Source organism: Micromesistius poutassou, assembly GCF_964030765.1.
Source record: "Micromesistius poutassou genome assembly, chromosome: 22".
Taxonomy (NCBI): Eukaryota; Metazoa; Chordata; class Actinopteri; order Gadiformes; family Gadidae; genus Micromesistius; species Micromesistius poutassou.
The window spans coordinates 10,000,797-10,016,736 of NC_140292.1; the positions used below are offsets into that span (position 1 = coordinate 10,000,797).

At 46.5% G+C, this 15,940-nt stretch overlaps 1 protein-coding gene across 3 annotated transcripts in view; it reads right to left on the reverse strand.

Annotated features, from left to right (window-relative positions):
* The window catches only part of erbin (erbb2 interacting protein), a 41,331-nt gene that overhangs the window by 23,020 nt on the left and 2,371 nt on the right, over positions 1-15,940 (reverse strand). For 2 of the 3 annotated variants that reach the window (XM_084486753.1, XM_084486751.1), the window contains exons 2-3: positions 12,529-12,591; positions 137-405 (exon numbers count right to left, since the gene is read on the reverse strand). In XM_084486753.1, coding sequence (XP_084342879.1) covers positions 137-322 — 186 coding nt within the window. In that variant the 5' untranslated portion in view covers positions 323-405; positions 12,529-12,591. The remainder of the gene's footprint in view (positions 1-136; positions 406-12,528; positions 12,592-15,940) is intronic. The other variant, XM_084486752.1, reaches the window with a different exon arrangement.

Below are 15,940 nucleotides of genomic sequence, written 5' to 3' on the forward strand. Positions count from 1 at the left end.
GGCCTCACTTTGGGCAGCTCCTAGAGCTGGTTGTAGGGTCCAATGTAGGGTATCTGTGTGTGTCTGTTTCTGTGTGGGGGACGTGTGTGTCTGAGTCGTCGGCATGCGTGTGTGTGTGTGTGTGTCCGGGCCTCACTTTGGGCAGCTCCTCGATCTGGTTGGCGTCGAGGTGGAGTTCCTGCAGGCTCTTCTCGAAGCCGAAGATCTCCTTGGGCACCGTCTCCAGGCTGCAGTGGGAGTAGTCCAGCGAGGTGACGGGCTCCTCCTCGCCGCGCAGGCATCGGCATGGCACCAGGCGGACAAACAGGTTCCGCTTGGACATCCTGGGACGCGGGGCGGGGGGGGAGGGGGGAGGGCGGGGGGGCACGGAGACGACGTCAGGGGGGGCAGAGCACCGGGGACCACCTGGGGAAAAGATGACATAGATAGTCAGGGGACGGTCATGTCGTCGGTGGGGGTCGGTGAACAGGTCGGGGTCGGCTAAGCTCAGGGAGGTAGAGCAGGTGGACTTGTAACCGGGAGGTTGCTAGTCCGATCCCCGGCTCCTCCTAGCCAGAGTGTCGAGGTGTCCCTGAGCGAGACGCCTCGCCCCGACTGCTCCCGACGAGCTGGCTGTCGCCTTGCGCGGTTGACCCCACTGTCGTTGTGTCAATGTGTGTACTAGCCGTTGTAAGTCGCCTTGGATAAAAGCGTCTGCTAAAATGCCCGGAATGTAAATGAACAGAACGACTTGTTGTTTAGATGCTAGATAAATCAAGAGAAACAACAGAACGTGCCTTGATGAATCCTGGGGGATTACGATGTCCCGGGATTCAGATACATGACAAAATGTATCCTCGTCTTCTCCACCGAAAAGAATGAATAAATAAAAAAAAATATGGACAAAAGCGTGCTCACAACAGTATGCTCAGTAGACTGTGGATACATTGGGTTGAAAGAGAAACAGCATGGCCCGCCTGTATTAAAATGGTGGATGACACCGGGGAATACATACAAGAACATGAGATTATCATCATCGTCGTCATTAGCATTTATATACAAGGAAACAAGGAAAAATGGGCACACATCACGTATGCACCCTTGCATTGTGTCTCGTGCACGCGAAGGGGTTTCAAATTTACATATAAATTAAAGGTGACCAGTAAGCTGAAAACCAGACGCCTGGAACCGACACCGCGCCGCTCATTTATTCATCCGTCCATCCCTCATCCATCCCTGAGCAGCAGGTGTTGTTTTTCACATTTCAATTATAGAAGCAGCCTGCTAAGTCCCCAACATGTCAAGTACCCGGACCGACACGCCAAGTGTCATAAAGTAACAAGTGTCCTACATGTCAAGTCACCGGACATGTCAAGTGCCCGCACATTCAAGGTACCCTAATACTATGCCAAGTGTCCTAAAATGCCTAGTGTCTTGCATTGCAAGTACCCCAACATGCCAAGTCTCCTAACATGCCGAGTTTCCTAACATGCCAAGTGACCCGTATGTCAAGTACCCCACTTGTCATATTGTATGTATGTTCTGTGTTTTTGTGTTGTTGTGTGCACATGTACGGACTGGTCGATGGCTAATTTCGCTGTTCTTGTAACCAGTGACAATAAAGGGCCCTTCTATTCTATGTCAAGTTTCCTAACATGCCAAGTGTCCTGAATGTCAAGTACCCCAACGTCAAGTAGTCTCACATGAAAGGTGTCCTGAATGTCAAGCACCCTACCATTTCAAGTACCCTAACATGCCAAGTGTCTTGTATGTCAAGTACCCTCACATCAAGTACCCTAACAAGCCAAGTGTCCTGTATGTCAAGTACCCTCACATCAAGTACCCTAACAAGCCAAGTGTCCTGTATGTCAAGTACCCTCACGTCAAGTACCCTAACAAGCCAAGTGTGTTACATGTCAAGTACCCTAACATCAAGTACCCTAACAAGCCAAGTGTCTTGTATGTCAAGTACCCTAACGTGCCCCGTCTCATTAATAAAGTCCTAGACCTCAGTGACACTAACTATCACTAACCCAGTGACGTTACTCCTTCATCCCGACACACAGGCCTCTGCTGTGGCTGTGTGCTGGTCAGTGCGGTGGCGCGGTGCGGTGGCGCGCGGTGAGTAAGAGGGCAGCTGTGGACCGTTCCCAGGCCTGAACCTCCCCACACACACACACACACACGTCTTTGAGTGAGTCACTGCTGTAAAAACCCGGCCTGGGAGTGACGCTATCCCAAACATAGAGTCACCTTGTGGATGACAGAGCGCAGAGGGGATTTCACCTCCATCCTGGGCAAGGCGGCAGTCGCCGTCCCTGGATTAAAGAAGGGGCCTGTGAGCCGGTTCTGTTTTACATTCAGACGTTTGTTGGTTCACTTTGTTCAAGAAAAGGACGCAGTGACCGCGCTCGTGCGTGCGTGCGTGCGTGCGTGCGTGCCCGTCCCCACAGGTCAGTGTAGGTTAATAGATTATGAGAGTCCACGGCACAGCAGGGAATGTGCTCCCGTCAACAGCTGCTTTGTTCTTCCGAGCATGAGGAGGAAGTGGGCCGTCGTCTCCCCGTCACACACCTTCGCCTCTGTCTCTGGGACTCGTTTATAGATTTTCTCTTCAGCTCTGTGGTCTGTGTGTACGAAACAAGTGCCATGCGTTGTGTTAGTCCTTAGCCACACTGTCACGAGCTGGAAGCCAGGGTCCATGTGTGATATGCAGTGTCAGAGTGCGTCTGTCACTGTCTGTGTGAAACCGTGTCTAAATGCCGTCTCTCGTCTGCATAACACAACAGAAATCACACCTCACATTTCCGCTGCAGGAAACTAGATTTTTTTTTGGATAAAACCACTCCACCGTCACACCATCGCCGCAGAAGTTTAGTATGTCCTAGATTGTTATGCCATCACTACATATGGCGAGGTTGTGTTCAAGTAGCATCAATGGTGTGTAATAACCTTGGTTTGAGGCGAGTGGATGTGCGCACGCACACGCGCACACACACACATGCACACACACACACACACACACACACACACACACTATGCTAATCAAAAATCGCTTTGTAAATCAAATCAAAGTAAATTTTCAGACACCTTACAAATACATTTGATATTACGTTAAGGTGTATTCTGGCAATGTTTTGGAGCAGGACACATCGTTAAATAGTCCAACGCCATGCCTTCATGTATTGTGTTGAGAGGCTGTTTATATTAGGTTCATTACCCAACATTTACTTGCTGGTCCGGGGAGTTTCCAACACGTCTGAAAGTTTTTAAACGCCAGCCAGAAACATCCACACAGCCGAGCTGAAAGCGAAACGTACCGTACCACGGCACTGCGGTGACGTTGCATCACGGCTGTTTTCCAAGTTACACTTTGTGTCAACTCTCCTTGCACCTAGAGGAAGCCCTCTGCCTCTCTCCAAATTGAAAGGTGTCGCGTTCGATCGCACTTTCATCGCCCAAAGTAGCCAAGATGTGTACCGTCGATAAACCAGCCTCCCGGTTCTGACCGTGAGAAGCCCTTGTGGTGAGTGTGTGTGTGCGCCTCTGATCACTCTGTGTTTGTTCCTACAGTGCGACTATAAAAGCCGTGAACCCTCCTCGTCTCATTGAGACGCTCGCTGAATGCTCCCAGTGTGTCTTCCCCGTGATCATGCGCCATTAAATCAAATACTTTAGTCCCACAAGAAATCCTCTTTCATCCACTGTATGGCTGACGGGCGCGTACATAAAACCCTCCGCCGTCGAGTGGGGGCGTCTAAAGGGGGGGGGGGGGGGGGGGGCATGGGAGGGAGGGAGGGAGGGAGGGAGGGGGGGGCTCGCTGCCAACCATCGCTCTGCCTGAGGAGAGCTCCGCCCGTCTGCAGAGGGCGCTGCATAGACCAGAAAGAAACACCAAGAAAGTAGTGAAATAATTCATATTTCGAGTAGTTATATGTATATATTTCGGAAGTACACAAAGTCGTTTCTAAAGGGTTCTTGCGAGGCAGTAGGCAGGTGTGTCACACACACACACAAAAAAAAAAATTGTACTTCAGAATGTCGTCATGATCTAGGGTGGGGGGGGGGGGGATAGTCTGACGGGGGGGCTCTGGAAGAGTCATGTGATAGATGATTTATTCAGAGCACCACCACTGCACCGGCTTCAACCAGTGGCACACATCACGCAAAGGCATGCAGAAAACATGACCTAAAGAAGTGTGAGGCTGTACAAAATACGGATAGATTTTTCCCACAGCCATCTCATTGGTGTGTGTGTGTGTGTGTGTGTGTGTGTGTGTGTGTGTGTGTGTGTGTGTGTGTGTGTGTGTGTGTGTGTGTGTGTGTGTGTGTGTGTGTGTGTGTGTGTGTGTGTGTGTGTTCACGTTAGCGTGAAGCTCTACTTAGTCCGATCCCAGTGTTTGTAGCCGTTAGCGCAGGGGACAGATTTACACTTATGGTTGTAAAGCTGGGGCTGGTGGAGGGGGGGGGTGGCATAGAGACCCACAGAGGGCTCTGAGACTCCGGCTGGGCTACCAGTGCCCCCCTACCCCCACCACCCCCCCAGACTGGCAGCGATGATGAGGGCGCGCTTTATTCTCCACCACCACAGTGAATGAAATGGACCATAAGGCAGTGGTCCCACAGATCTCCACCAGCCTCTCTCAGTCAAGAGCCAGAAGGGGTGGGTGGGGGGGGGGAAGGAAGGAAAAAACATCTTTCTGGGTCAACACAGTCCCCCCTCCTGAACCAAATGCCTCTTGGCTTGTTGCTAAAGAGACGGTGGCCCACGCCATCCGGCACCAGGGACAAACAAGAGCGCCGAGGGGCTCCAACGTCCAGGTCGCTGAGGGGCCGAGCTGCTCTGCTGCGGAGACAGAGTCAGCCTCACAAACAGGTACTGCGGATGAAACGGGTAGATATCCCTCGTAGGTCATGTGGGCATCTTGAACACAGAAGGGATCCGGACAAACCAGACGGGCCACAGTCTTTCCACCACGACACGCGCACGGTCCTCCTCGTGATGCACCCGCTCGTGATGGTGAATCACGGCAGAAGGGGAATGACTTGTTTTTAAATGTCTATGCAAGAACTTACACAGAAATCCACCCAAACCAAGGACGGCAGCAGAAACAAAGACTTCTTTGAAACGGATTGGTTTGTTTTAGTAATTAACAATTCCAAGAATAACTCCCTCCAACGGATATCAGCACATGCATGCTTCTCGTTTTTAATGCGTGAGAGAGAGAGAGAATATGAGACTAATTTTATATATATATATATATATATATATATATATATATAAAATGGCAATTAGGAGTGCTGTAAATGGATTTTCCTAAAGCGGTTGAGTTCACCGTGGCCATCTGGGACTGAGCTGACCTGTTGGCACTGTGCGTTTAGGAAGAGGAGGGAGAAAGACTGCTTCCTCAAAAGCAGGCAAGGGACCAGAAATAACCAGGGACTAACTAAAAAACAAAAATCACACCTTCAAATGAGATTAAGAGATTAGAGAATAATTAATCTTAGTCGAGGAGGCATCTGTCAAATGTGGAAAAGTAAACAATAAGTAAAAGACAAGTTCCAGAACTTGACCTAAAACTGACTGCGGTACAATTTTATAACTAGACTAGTAAACATGTGCCCTGCAAAACATGCACTTTATCAGACAGAAGCTGTAGCTGCTACGTAATAGGATTTATCACAGCACTAGAAATTCACCGGCGAGAGACACTTGAACTTTCAGTGGTCATGTTATGGGTGTGTATTAAGAAATCCACTTCCATTGTGTTGTTATAACCTGATTCCATGGACACTGTTTCACATCATGCATCAACTATTTGCCCATGAATGCATAGGCTACATTAGCTCCCTAACAGACACATCACAATGCAATTGTTTTAATTGGGGATTAAGCAAGAACTAGATCTGGTCCCAGGCCAATATAGAAGTAGCCTACACCAGGACAAAGCATTACAATAGAGCTATAACAGAGCTACATCATGCCCTTCACGATGACAATGATACATCACAATGTGCGGTCTCATTCCTACAGTAGACTAACCTGTGTGGTGTCATTGTCACATTTTTCTCCACAATGTCTCTGCCACTGTAATATTATTGCGTGTAATAGGTCTCTTCAATCAAAAAAAAAAAGCCTAGTATGGGTTGTAATTTTAAATGAAGTGAATAACAAGGTTTACGAATTTAAAATAGGAACTGTTAAACAACCGACACCTCCGTTTTATCGCATAACCAGGAATCACAGTTCCAAACACATTCAATCTGGCAAACAATGAGAACACAATGATCCGTGAAACGATCATTTTAAAAAGAGACACGTAAAACAAAAGTACGGAGGGCCAACTTACATGCTATACGGTCTAACAAGCGGCGGTATCTGCTGCGGAGGAGCTGTTAAAGGCCAACGTGTCTCAGTGGTGAGCTACGAGCTACGAGCTAATTGCCACGCTCGCATTCCAGCGGCGGCGGCGGCGGCGCAGCAGGAGCCTTGCTGCTTCCAAAGCGCTGTGGGCTAGCACGCCGTAGCTCCACACTACACAGGTGACCCACAACAGACACAGTGGGGGGGAGGAGGCTCCTCAATAACAAACAGGAAAAAAAAGAATAGAACAAGAACACTTTCTATGGACTGTGAGAACTGGGCGTGTTGTACTGGTCTGTGACCACCAGCGTGGTGACACATGTGACTACACATGTCCACCTCCAACCTCAGGTTAAAACATTCAGGGGGATCTCTGGGAGGGAAAAGGGTGGGGTGGGGTGGGGGGGGGGGGGGGCAGACCGCGGCGATGGGTAGAAAGACGACCCTGAGACCCGGGAGCGGCGGCGGTCGGAGAGGAAAAAGTGGAACCTGCTGTTCCAGTTCTCCTCTGCGGGTTGGGTTCCCAGCGGTGTTCCTCCGCCTGAATGGTCTTACGTGACAGGGGAAACAAAACCGTGATTGTTTTCTTAGAGCAGATCCTGAAATGAGGGCTGGTAATCTGATCCCCGGGACAAGCACACATTCTCTCTCCCTCCGTTTTTTTTTTGTTAAACGCATCCTTTCCCAGTTCCTCACTGGCAGGGGCGGGAACGGCCCGGACGTAAAACCCGCGGTACCGCACGCATCAGATCGGATACCCTCCCGATATCGATAACAGAGATACAGCACAGCATGTCCCTGAAAGAGGCCGGTCCCATTGCGGAGCCAATTATTTGCATTTCCTCCCGAGTCCCGACGACGCATACTAAACTCAGTGTGACTTCAGCCTGCGTCTCCCCGGAGACGGGCATACCATAATTACCCTGATGAATAATTCCCAAACTATTTTCACACGCAGCACTCAGGAAAAAGGCATAATAGGAATGCAGCTTGGAGGTTACAGAGGAGCCAGGAATCCCCTGGGAGTGTTCCGGCGGCTGATAAGGGGCGTTTATTAACCTTCATAAAAAGGAACGAACGCCGCACGCAAACAAAGGAACACGCGGCATGCCAGGACGTTGAGTCTGACTTATAATGAGAGTAGAGTCAATAGTTTGCATAGGAGAACCACAATACGTTTATACCAGACTGTCAGAGCGGTACATTTGTTTTACAGAACAACAGACTCATTGACTTGTGAGTATGATGTCGCGGCGGTCCTCATCACCGTCCTGAGGCGACATAACGAGCCCTATTCTTCACAGCGTGACGCGAATGGGACGGGTGGATTCAAATGAAGCGCCAGCGCTGAATGGACTTCCTGTTTGCTTGACTCCCGGTATGCCTGGAATTAATCTTATGCAAACATGCAATTGCCTCTATTCCATTTCTGCAACCCACATTAAACATGGACCCAGCACGCGCAAGGACACACACAGTTTTGCAATTCAAGAAGACTATCATCACTGTCATAATATTTATCGTATGAATGCCTCATGTGAAGAAATGAAGCATTTCATTTCACGAGTGGTCGGAATATGAGATGAATTAGACTCCAAAACTGCCCAGATCAAACCAGCATAGCTGAATGCACTGGTGAACTAAGGGGGTCCCACTCGCTCTGATATTACTGTAAGATTGTCTTACTCAGATTTTACTGTAGGACGGTCTCTCTCTGAGCTTACTGTAAGGTGGTCTCACTCTCTGATCTTACTGTAAGGCGATCCCTCTCTGATCTTACTGTAAGGTGGTCTCACTCACTGATCTTACTGTAAGGCTGTCTCTCTCTGATCTTATGGTAAGGGGGTCTCTCTCTGATCTTATGGTAAGGCGGTCTCTCTCTGATCTTACTGTAAGGTGGTCTCACTCTCTGATCTTACTGTAAGGCGATCTCTCTCTGATCTTAATGTAAGGTTGTCTCTCTCTGATCTTATGGTAAGGCGGTCTCTCTCTGATCTTATGGTAAGGCGGTCTCTCTCTGATCTTATGGTAAGGCGGTCTCTCTCTCTGATCTTACTGTAAGGCGGTCTCACTCACTGATCTTACTGTAAGATGGTCTCTCTCTCCAAGCTTACTGTAAGGTGGTCTCCCTCTGATTTTACTGTAAGGCGGTCTTACTCTCTCTGATTTTACTGTAAGGCGGTCTTACTCTCTCTGATTTTACTGTAAGGCGGTCCTACTCTCTCTGATCTTACTGTAAGGCGGTCTTACTCTCTCTGATTTTACTGTAAGGCGGTCCTACTCTCTCTGATCTTACTGTAAGACGGTCTTACTCGCGCTGATCGTACGGTCTGTAAAATACTGTTTATCAACATCCGTGTACAGCGTCTTGTTGTCTGGGCAAAATGTCGCGTTTCATCATGACGACCGCCACCGCCACCATCAACTGATGACATCGGCTTCTTGTTTCAGAACCACATCTCACCGAGGGAGGAAGCCAAAGCAAAACGTCACATCCTGACCTCCACCATGTTACCTACAGTCTACCCCGTAGCTGTCAAAGCCCCTCCTGCTCTTCATCTTGAGGAGCAGAGCCTGACCTAGCCCCTCTTCCGTGATTCAACGCCTGTTCCATTCCATAGTCGGACAGGATGACGTTTGCCTAAGCAAAAGCAGATGGCCGTCCTAGGTAGAGCTCAGAACGGGAAACACTAGCCAAAGCAGTAGTACAAACGCATGTGCATCAGTACACAACCATCGAAAATATGTTTCCCCTCACCCACCCACGGTTTCACAGAAAGTTTATTTCAATAGAGGTGTAGGTGTGGATGTGGGCTGTGTACAGGTTATAGCATATCAGGGTTTCAGTTCATTGTTTTTACCGAGACTTTAGGCCCCGACTTCCCCTGTGAGGCCCAGGAGGAGTCCACAGGAGGCTGGGTAGTGCTAGTGTTACCGCGGAGCAGGAGCTCACCAGAGTAAGCCATCCTCTATCAAACTCACTGAGCCTGAGCAGACCAGGAGGGCTTGTCTGTTTAGCATCACGGGTACTCCCACGCACGGCAGAGAGGAAAGGCATTGGGGAAGGGATGGCCTATAAAACAGGCAGGAAAACAATATAAAGTCACTATAAACCACAATGCCAAATATAGACAGTTGTGTTTTAGTCTAATAATAATTAGGTTGTAAAAGTGTCTTGCCCCTGGACTGGTTTTTGTATGTGCAATACAAAAGCACTCCTCTTAAAACAGTAATCTGAATATGAGACGCTTCTTCCACCGCAACATCCGAACAAAACACCGGAACCGGCACTCTGCAAATGGTGAAATTCAGTCCAGTGTAATTATTGGGACTCTGGCACAACGAAAAAAGAGAGCGAAGCGGAGACACGCGACAAGGCCCGCTCTCAGTGTCCGGGGGTCGGTTACAGCCGGGTCAGAGTATCGAGTCCACCGGACCCGTGTATCACTGCTGACCGTCTTGTCTACAGAGTAACAATCCACTAATGCCATGTTTAACCAAAGCTGCATAGAACAAAATGATTCAAGTGTTTAACCCCGACACGAAATGTTGCCGCCAGACAACATGAGTTCAGTGATGGATGAAGGCATTGCTGATTAAGGGCTTTTCACTTTTCTTAGGGAGGGAGGGGGTTTGTTGTCTTTGCACACGGCAGTGTGCGCAGATTAATTTAAAATACAACCACTACCATCGTCCAACTTTTGTGTGCCTCAAGCAGCGTGGAAGAAAAGCAATAAAAAAGTACAAGGCTCCGGTATTTGCTGAGTCCTCGCTGTGTCTTCAGGTTCGGCTTCACTGCAGTGAACCTCGGGAGTTCACTGCAGTGAACTCCAAGTTCATTGCAGTCACCGAGTCACATGACTCCCGGCTCAACTAGGCTGAGTGCTCGTTGCAGTCCTTAGCATGAGTGCGGTGTGAATGTCCCCCTCTTCCCAGCTCACACCCCTCGAGAGCAGCCAACAACTAAATGCAACCGATATCCATCGCGAGGGGCAATAATAGGGGACAATGGTATACGGCTCTCTCGAACACCCTGGCTTCATAAGTATACGCATTCCATCTGTACAGCTCAAATATACACAGAAGTACGCACTGATGGACGCTCTATGTGGAGACATGGTTGCAATTTTAAATCCGTACGATCGGGGAGGAAAAACCCCAGGGTGAGACTTCCATTTGACTGCATCAGCTGAAAAAGAAACGCATGGAGAGAATAAAGTCCATGCAGGGAGAGAGAGCGTCTCTGGCCTGCTAAGGGGGAGCTCGGGGCCGTGCTCCTTCTTTCTGTACCTTTAGAAATCCGGAGGCAACCATTTACTCTGCAAGGAACTGCGCTCACAAAGGGTGCAGAGGCAGCTTCCTGATTGAAAGAAAAGTTTCAAACGACCCAGACGACTCCCAGTGCTCTCAGTGGGGGGGGGAGTTGAGGGTAAGTCTGGTTAATCGGTTACCAGAGGGGACCTTTCCGAAGGCGGCCATTCCAGGAGGATGTGTGGAGCGGAACAATGTGGACAGGTAATCTGGGAGCACTCAGGGAATGGCCCGGCGCCCCACAGAGAAGAGCCCAATGACATCTTTAAAGCCACTGTTTAATGTTTGTGATAAACAACATTTGTGTCTGATTATTCTTCACTGCCAGCTTAGCATTTTCTTTTGACACACAGATCCAAAAATATGCAGCACATAACGTCAGTGGTTCTCCACCGGCCTAGCCTCAGGCCACGCATATTAGTCACCGAGTCAGGAGCCAAAAACATTGAAAGTATTTACCAATTGTGCAGTAATCTACAATGCCTTCATGTACTGTCAAAAACATGCAGCCAACGAAAAGCTGCAACAAACTAAATCCAACTAAACAGTCGGCCATTGAAACATGAACTGACATTGAAACTATAGCAAAGAAAGTTAGCAAAGTCATGGTCTTCCTCCTAAAGACTAATGTTTGGCGTATGCCCTGACCCACCAGTTCAGAAGCACTGCATTACTGCATCATATTCTCCCAAATCAGTCATTCCAAAAATGGCTCCCAAATGTATTAAATGATAAAGCAAATAACACTACAATATGGCAAGCTTCTAAAAGTTAATTCAACCAGTTCTAAACAAATACTCTGTGGTTGTCACATATTGTAACTTGAAAATACAATGTGTCATTCAAAGCAGGTAAACAAATACACATTTCCAATGCAGAGCAGACGTGACAACAGACTTGAACACTGGGCCTTGTACCCGGGCCATGTTGAAAGAACCCACGTGGAAACACCACAGGAACCCGAGCAGGTAAGGTTTCGCTCAGGTTCAACAAAGGTTTCCTTGGCAAACACTCGGTTATGACGAGAAGGAGAAGAATCTCTATAATGGGCTAGTGTTTTTCTATCCTTGTCAACAAGGAAATGGTGAAGGGTCATTCAGTGTTTGAGTAATCCCGGCTTCAGCAGTCCTACAGCGTTAAAGCAGAACTTCTTTAGTTGAGGTTGCTTGAGACTCATGCCTACAGGGTGGTTGTCAGAGAGGAGAAAGGGCATATAGTCAAACTAATCGGATGCCTATAGTCAAAGCCACTTCCAGGTAATTTATTTAGATGCATGTCATTAATGAGCAAGTAAGGGCCAGGCCTCTTGCTCACGTAATGTCTATCTGTCTGTCTGCATGAATGATCTCTTTTTAATCATTGTTAAAATTTCTCATGAATCTCATGAAACAGTATCCCCTTACCTTCCGCTATCCAATATCCGAGAGTTGTTAAATAGTTGCGCTCACAATCCAGGGCTTTAAAAATAATAAATAAAAAAAGTCTCATAAAAGAGTTGTGGCATTAAAATATGTTCAATCCAAAACAGTCTTCTTGCTGACAAAATGATTTTTTGTGTTGTGGCATTAAAAAAAGATTGAATTCAAAACAGTCGTCTTGCTGACAAGAAACAACAGGAGCGTCACACCCCGTTTACCTGGAGGCCAGAGACACACACACACTGCAGCACCCACCCAACCAGATCTGCCCACGTCGACACCCATCAGCACCCCGCTGCCGCTTGATCGATCACAGTATGACCACCTTGGACTTTGATTTGCCACAATTGAAAAAAAATGTATTCATCAAAATATGAAAGAAAGCTGACAGGCTTCCATGTGTGTTTGTCAATGAGGTGGATAAGGAGCATCGTTATACGTTAATACTTCACATACCTTGTCATTTATGATTTAAGCCCCTGGATCCCAAAGTATGGCAGGCGAGACAAGTGTGATTATCTACAAAAAAAAGACGAGAAAGAATTGTAATGGAAGCAAAATAACAGTGGTTCTCAACCCAGCTCATTTGGTCTGATTAAACACCTGGGCTCTGGTTTCAATGGCCTCTCAGGGTGATAAGAGACTCCGTTCTGCTCTACTTCCTCCCGTGGCAAAGTGTCACGAGTTGGAAAGCGAATTCAAGTTTACAAAAATAGAGTTTCACAGAAATAGATTTTAAAAACAGACATAGCCGAAATTAAATCCATCATAGTCGCCAGATGTAACGCTGCCTTTAAAATCAACAGGCTTCGACTTTTGCGCAGTATTGGAGAAGAGGTTTGTTGTCGTCAGAGGCGCTGGTGCCGGAAAAAACATGCCAAGCTATTAGACTTTCGTGCTGGCCATGCTACCCACATCCTAACCCTAATCAAAAATCTGATCTAACCGAGTACATAACAATCTTGTCCCTCATACCTAACTTAACCACTTAGATGATAATATTTTGCACAGAGAGTACTCAAAGTTGCTTCGAGGGTTTTCACTAACTTGTTGACAGTCAAGTGTCACTTAAAACTTTTAGACTTTTAAACTCTTAAAAACACGTGTCCATACCTCATGTTTAAGTCACGTTACGTAGTAGAGTAAACTGAAAACGAGTTTAGCTACGCAAAGAGAAACACTTTAGGTTGTGTTATTCCTTAAAGTGACAGGAAGGTACAATGTATGCAACAGGGGTGTTGACTTCCTCAAGATATCTGTTAGGTAAGTTAGCATGCATTTGTGTGCAAGTGTGAGGCAAAGGGATGTATTACGCAGAACAAATGTCTCGTTTTTGGATGTATTATGAGCAACAATTGACATGGGAATTTGTGGGTAAACTACTCACTTAACTACGGTGTTGTATTGTGACAACACAGTGCTTATTTGCATTGATTGGTATTGACTGAACCGAAAAGGATCTGTAGCCATGTAATTAAAACTGGTTCCATAATAAGATTGACATCACATTGACTTCATACGCGTCGGAATGTTGATCCCATAGCAAGCTCTCACTTTTGTTATGGGAACCTCAAATCCATCATGACTAGAAATGTGAATCCTAACCAGTCCTCAGATATAGTGGGATGAGCTCATGCTGGGGCTGTCCCCTATAAGAATGACGTGGTTGGGTGGTTTCAAGAGTGCAACGCTACAAACTAGCAAATAAGATTACGTTGCCCTTCACACAGCAGTTTTCCATTGTTGATGGGAGAATTAGGACAAACGCCATCTAATTCAAAACCAGGCCAAGAACAGAAGCCAATTTTAATGCATCAAAGTGAAGCCATAACAAATAAAAGGCTCATCTCATAAGGATTAGCAACCATCCATAGCACCGCTGAAAATGAATCTCCCAAGGGAAGGAACCGTACATATGAAAACGATGTATAAACCCAACCAACAGATGATTGTTTGTTTCACTACTATTATTGTCTATAATAAATAAGCCAGACTACCAAACCAAGAGTCTAAGCTCATATGACTCAACCTCCAACCTACTCTGATTCAATAATTTCATTCATAATGATGCTAACTAGGTTACATCATCTTCAAATCTGTTACAACCATCTAGCAAGCCAATTTCCTGCGATAAGAGATAAGAACTAGCCTAAATTGAATTGGCATCCAAAACTGAACCATTAAAAAGATTATATCCCCCATATACAGAGACATACATGAAGATCTTATTGACATTAAGTATAGGCCTACTGCAATGTCTTCAGAGGTTTGTTGTTCAACGCACTCAATTAGAGTGAGGATTTTGAGTTTAGAGTGTTTCTGCTGACAGACACAGTGTGAATCTACGAAAGAGACAGATGTTGTAAGTGGGTCACGGAGGCAGGGAAAGCATTAGTGTAAGCAGCAGAATACACTGATGTACAGTACATTTCAATTGATGGACCAGGATGCCCTGTGGTATTCTGTCTGACAGTTCACTCCCTTTACACTTCAGACTTCAACACAACCGGCAGCAATGTGAGCACTAGTTGGATATACATGTTGAACGCAGCAAGGAAATCAACTTTAAAGAGATCCAACCACTGACCTAAAAACATTATATTGGACCAAAATTATGAATATGGATACAACGTTTTGAACCTGCCACTGATGGATCTTAATGCATAATGTTGACAAAATATATACACTAAATAAATTATATTTTAATTATTATTTATGCAGTGACCAAATCACACAATATGTGCATTTATTAAACATCATCAAATTGACAATCTCTATACAAACCAGCATTCTGATGCCCCCGGCCAGTCAAATGCCAGTTGGTCAAGCATTTAAATGTAATTCACACCAGACCAACATAACTCAATTAAATAGATGGACATTTCTGTCAGCACATTGACTATTCCTGGCACATGCCTACGAATTTCCTTTTGCCTGTAAATTGCATGATGACGCTATATAATCCTTGCCCAAAGAGCATCAAAATGTTAGAACGGCTATTGTGACAACTCATTATCTCGTTGGACATTATAAGGGCAGCCCTGCCTGTGTGGGAAGAGGGAACACCAGCCCGTATGCAAAGTGTATCAGGTTTGAAAGGTTAAGCTCATTAGAGTCACAGGGAGAATGGAACATCAGTCACATTAGCTTCCAGCCAACCACACTAGCCGCGTGAACCCAAATAAACTTTCCGAGTGTAGTGGTGGAAAGAGCATCTCCTGGACTAGAGGAGAGGAGTAAACGGCTCCTGTGGAATGACAGCGGAGTCAACGCCGAGGTCACCGGGATGGAATTACAGATCGCCGCAACCCAACAGGGAAGGACTGAGGTTATGGGCTTTAAATGAACACACCGGGCCAACACGCACACTGTACGTGTGATGGAAGGGGTTCGACCTTTGGGGGAATTAGGGTTGGGTCAGCAACACCAAGTTCAATCTATTAAGGTAAATCGCTAGTTCATAGTTAGCATGTGGAGATATCCTTACCACGCTAATAGACTTGGTGGCAATTGAAGCCAAGTTTAACACTCATCCTTCTCCTTGCAGAGCGAGTCTTGGTGTGACAGTTCCTAGTACAGAACGGTTTAACGGTTTACTAAACTGAAACTAAACTGAAACAGTTTAGTTTCAGTTTAGTAAATAGACGCCGAGCTGGCGTGTTTAAATGCACTTAAGTAACGTGACAAGGGGAATCCTCCTGCATATGGACAGGTCAGAGTCCATTCAGGCAGAATACTGAATCCAAGAAGACACAATTGTATCTTCATATATAATAATAAATGTTGTGGTTAGTTACACTAAGTAAATAAAAATGCTAGTTAACTGTTCATAGAGTTCTTGTACTTGACACAGAAATGTAGTTTAAGT